Here is a 5,371-nt window from a genome sequence, read left to right on the forward strand (position 1 = left end):
ACGAGGATTAATAAATGTGCAGAGAAAGCGTCGATGGAAAGATTTAGTTACTTGTGTATTTTGATCGAGAAAAAAAGACTCAACTTTGTATTTTCTTGTTTCTGGATTTTTTGCACCTAGTAATTGGAATCAACCACCTACTCCCATTTTCAAGAACCAAGATAATAATCTTAGCTGACTAAAAGTTCGTTGTTTGTTCTTTACCAGATTATTTTCCGTTGACTACTTTTTGTAATTGTCTGTGCCCAAGGGCTCATGATTTCATGCCTTCATGTTTGATTACCAAAACCATTAAACTCATGGGGTAATTCCCACGAAGCTCCATTAAACATAGCCTTAATACAAACATCAATCAAGCAGCGAGCATCTTATGATGAAGACATTGTCTGACTTTAAATTATATATTTTCCTCTGTGTTTTTTAAATGGAGTTCTCAATTATATACACAACCTCAACACCAAATTAAGTAGAATTGTCAACTCTCGTAACACCTAACTAATTAGGTTCGTGCACTAAGTTCATTGGTTTAGCTCATTTTATTTTATTATTTTATTATTGAGAAACCTATGTATATGAAAGCTACCCGCAAGCCAACTATGCAACCAACCCAACAACCATATTATAATCCATTATCTTGCAAGGTAAAATTGGTACAATTGACTATATATATACTCTCGGTCAAAATTTAAAAACACCCCCTAAACGATGTTGTTTTCTCTGGAATTCGTTATCTCTTACTTATTCTTCTTTCTCTTTTCTGTTAACATGATTACATGTCAAGAAAACTGTTCTATGGTTCGATGCGGGGACGATTCAAATGAACCAGAAATCGACTTCCCGTTTGTAGTTAATGATCGCCAGGGTGGAGAATGTGGTTACCCTGGTTTTAATATCACTTGCAATATTTTTGATAGAAGTAAAACAGTTTTAGAACTATCACGGTCGGAAGAGTTTCTTGTTCGAGAAATCGATTATTTTGATCAGGAGATAAGGCTTTATGACAAGGATAATTGCCTTGCGCGACGTCTTAGATATTTAAATGGCGATCTGTCACCTTTCAAGGCTTATGGTAATTGGGTTTATGTGTTCTTCTATTGTCCACCATCAATAACAAGTAATCCAACTGTTGTTGCATATTCAAGAGATATTTTACATGTTCCTTGCCTTAGTAACCCAACAGCCACTGTAATGGTTTCGTTGTCTTCAGCTTATTATTACTCCTTCAAAAATGTTACTGATGCACTGTTTAACGGAGGATGTCAGGTAGATGCATCTGTTTATATACCTATTTCCCCAAAAGCTTCTTCTACCGGTTCTTTGTATGATTTTACTACTGATGATCTTTATCTTACATGGGTCGAACCCATAAAACCGAGACCGAAAGAAGCAGAAACCAAGGATCCAGAAGGAGATGCAAAAAAAATTGATTGGAAAAAATTAGCAACAATAATTGCGCCAATTCTCGGTGGGATTGTTGCAATAGCAACGATAGCTTGTGTTATTTGCAGTTGTAAACAAAGAAGGTACATGAATAGATAGTCAACTAGTATTTTACTATTTTATGGCATATGTTGAATATTTTCACGGTAGATGTCTATGAGTCTTTCCTCTTGGATGACCTTGATTCCTTGTTGAGGCATGGAATAGTAATTATCTTTGTTTTTGTGTTTCTTGTCTTTGTTTTTCCAGCTTATCTTTGTAAGTTGTTTTGCATCACCCTGAAAATTGATGCCTTGAATGTATTTTATATCTTCCTCATTAATGTTTCTTTTCCGGCGCGTATGGTCGGATATTTAATTTCTGAATCCTGAATTTCTCTAAAAGTCAAAGGAGATCCAATTCAGTTTTATCCGCTCAGCACCATCACTAAGAAGTGCGAGTTATACTGACATTCCCAAGTACCAGGCCTCATCTCAAACTTCACAGGAGTCTCAAACCTTACAGAAGTCAATGGGGATTTCTAATCTGAGCAACAACGTACAGGGACGCCCAGCTCAAGTGCTGTTGATCTTATGCAGGTGGATCACATGAAGACAATTTTGTACGCTTATTCCATACACATTTACTGTTCCTGATCAAAATTTCCGAAAGTAACACTTTTTATTTTTGGCAACGCTTTTATAGCTATTTTACCCCTCCGGTGGACTTTGCAACGGTTTTTGTCAACGAGTCCTTTTATGTAGTGTTGTTGACTGGTCATGAACGGGACTGAACAAGGGAGTGTTTTGGCATAATCATTGCTCCTTTAAGACAGGGGGATGTTTTGCCACATTATTCTGTCTACCAGAAGTACCACTACCACCAGCTATTTAGAATGATGGATTCATTACCATCCCGAAAATGGTAAGTGATTTCGTTTAGACTTACTAGTGCTTTCATCTGATGTTGTAGTGAAATCGATTAACCGCGAAAATTAATCAAATACGGAAACCTATGAAGGTTTTGCGGATAATAAATTACTTTTTGCAACGAAATGTCCTTCATTTTAGCCTCTATATTTGATTATTTATTTTAGGATGAAATACTAAACAAATTCATTATTTTCCATTACTAAGTGGGAAATGAAAATATCCTTCATCGATCTACTTAATCAGTCGCAGTGATTAAAACACTAAATTAGAGGCCTACTCAGGGAGACCCAGAAACTATGAGATGGGGTATAAAATTTGCTAAGGGGTGCAACAAAATTTTTTAGGGTACAAAAAAACAAAAATAGGCTTATGCATAAAAAAAAAATTGTTGGGCCTATATTAGGATTTGGAGACAACTGGATAGAAGGTGCAACTGGCTACCCTTATAATGGACTGGCTCCGCCCCTGGGTCTACTTGGTATCGTGCAAATATTTTGTCGAAACTCGTACTAGCTGAAATTCGCATAATTCATGCTACAGATTTTGGCGGATGTGAATTTTCCCCGCTTACGAGGCTTGGCCATCAACTATAAAATCAAAATGGAATACCTAATACTTGAAACAGTTACATTGCTAAGATGATGAGAAAATAACGGTGTTGATACTCCAAAAGATTTAAGACAAAATTTAAGGCGGGCTTAGAGTTCATAAGATTTAATGTAGTATTAATTTCATAGAAAGTAGACATGTAGTTATCTGATATACAAAGACTTATGAAAGAAACGTTTCAAGAGTGAATTCTAAGCAACTCATTCAATTAATAATTCTAGTACACTTATTTCATGGCTATGTATCCTATTTATTCAACTCAATAACACCATGAGTTCTCAAAAAAGGAAATACTAAGACATATCTAAATAACTCAAACTTCTAAAGTACACAAATTTGTAGAACAAAATAAACTTCAAATTCAAGTCATTCCCAGAATATAACTCCTTCAAGAAACTTTAACGTTTGATATTCAAGCAACAGTGTACGGCATTTGCTTGTTTAAATCTGTGTGCATATAATCTTCACATTTCTTCTGTGCATATGATTTTCACATCACTTCTGTGCATATGATCTTCACATCATCCTAATATGTGATTCAAGTCATAGTCTTGGTTAGACTTGATTCCAACAGCCTCCCTCAAACCAAGACTATGTAGACTAGTCATTCCAAGTCTTTCTCGTAAGTTCTCAAATATGTCAGTCTTCAATGATTTTGTAAAAATATCTGCAACTTGTTCAGAGCTTGGAAAAAAGTTCACAACCACTTCTCCATTCTTAACTAACTCACGAATGTAATGATATTTTATATCAATATGCTTGTTTCTTCCATGAAAAACAGGATTTGTTGTGAGTGCAATAGCTGAGTTGTTGTCACATATAATCCTTGCTGGATTTATATGCTCATGATTTAATGAACTTAACATTCTTCTTATCCACACAGCTTGAGTGCCACAAAATGTTGTCGCAATATATTCTGCTTCTGCTGTTGATAATGCAACCACCTGTTGTTTCTTTGATGACAAAAAAAATACCCAGATCCCATATGAAATGCAAATCCTGAAGTGCTTTTTCTTTCTTCAGTATCACCAGCCCAATCATTGTCAGTATATCCTACCAATTCAAAATTTCTTGAAGCACCGTAAAACATTCTCAGTTTAATTGTTCCTTTCACATATCTTAAGATACATTTTGCTGCTTGTAGATGAGATTGAAATGGTGTTTCCATGAATCTGCTAACAAGTCCTACTCAATATACTATGTCTTTTCTTGTAGAAGTTAAGTATCTTAGACTTCCTACAAGCTGCTTGAAATATGTAGGATTGACACAATCTCCACTTCCTCCTTTTTCTAGCTTCAATCTTTCTTATACTGGAGTTCTAATTGCTTTAGATTTAATCATCTTAAAACGTTCCAATAAAGTCTTTGCATACCTTTGTTGTGACACGAAAATTCCTTTATCAGGATGTAAAACTTCAAGTCCAAGGAAATATGTCATCAAACCCATATCTGTCATTTCAAATTCTCTGATCATAGCCTCCCTGAATTCATCAATCATCTTATTATTGTTCCCTATGAAGATAAGATCATCAACATAGAGATAAATTGTAATTTAATTACCCTGAGCATCTTTATTTATATTCAAAGTATGATTATATGGGCATTTCTCAAAACCTTTTTCAAGAAAATGTGTATCAATCATTGTGTACCAAGCACGTGGTGCTTGCTTCAACCTATACAATGCTTTATTCAACTTGTAAACTTGATATTATTTTTATTTAATATATCTTGCAGATGGTTGATCAATGTAGACTTCTTCTTCTCAAACTCCATTTAAGAAAGCCGATTTCACATCCATCTGATAAATGTTCCATTGATTTTGTGTTGCTATTGCCATGATCATTATAACACTATCTAACCTTGCAACAGGTACAAAAACTTCAACATAATCATTACCTGGTTTTTGTTTATAGCCTTTTGCTACAAGTCTTGCTTTAAGACGCTCTATTTCTCCATCTGGTCTATATTTAGTTTTATACACCCACTTAACTCCAATTGCTTTCTTTCCTTCTGGAAGAGGAGTGAGCTTCCATGTGTTATTTCTTTCAATGGCTTGTATTTCAACATCCATAGCTTGTCTCCATCCTTGATTCTTTGAAGCATCTACAAAGTCTACTGGATCACAATCTCCAAATAAAGAAAAGTTTACTTCTTCATCTTCTTCATTATCTCCGGTAATCACATTATCATTCAGTCGAGCTGGTATATTACGACTACGTAATGGTCTTGTATTTTTTTGTGTTATTCCATCAGTTCTTGCTTCATCTTCCTTTCTTTCCTCTTCTCTAATTCTTTCTTCATCTTCAATACTTTCTTCATCTTCAACTCTTTCTTTTTCTTATTCAACTAATGTTGTTCCATTCCCACTTAGCTTCTTCTTCAAAAATCACATCTCTACTGATTACTAACTT

At 34.8% G+C, this 5,371-nt stretch overlaps 1 protein-coding gene across 1 annotated transcript; it reads left to right on the forward strand.

Annotated features, from left to right (window-relative positions):
* Positions 1–792: 792 nt before the first annotated feature.
* On the forward strand, positions 793–1,702 carry LOC113339520 (putative RING-H2 finger protein ATL21A). Its single transcript, XM_026584772.1, has 2 exons — positions 793–1,523; positions 1,690–1,702. Exons 1-2 carry the CDS (start codon positions 793–795, stop codon positions 1,700–1,702), a joined length of 744 nt encoding a protein of 247 aa, XP_026440557.1.
* Positions 1,703–5,371: the final 3,669 nt, after the last annotated feature.

The sequence above is a fragment of the Papaver somniferum genome, unplaced genomic scaffold (assembly GCF_003573695.1).
Source record: "Papaver somniferum cultivar HN1 unplaced genomic scaffold, ASM357369v1 unplaced-scaffold_21, whole genome shotgun sequence".
Lineage (NCBI taxonomy): Eukaryota > Viridiplantae > Streptophyta > Magnoliopsida > Ranunculales > Papaveraceae > Papaver > Papaver somniferum.

Coding starts and splice junctions, on each gene's coding strand:
- LOC113339520 (XM_026584772.1), top strand. CDS start 793: ATGGTTCGATGCGGGGACGATTCAAATGAACCAGAAATCGACTTCCCG.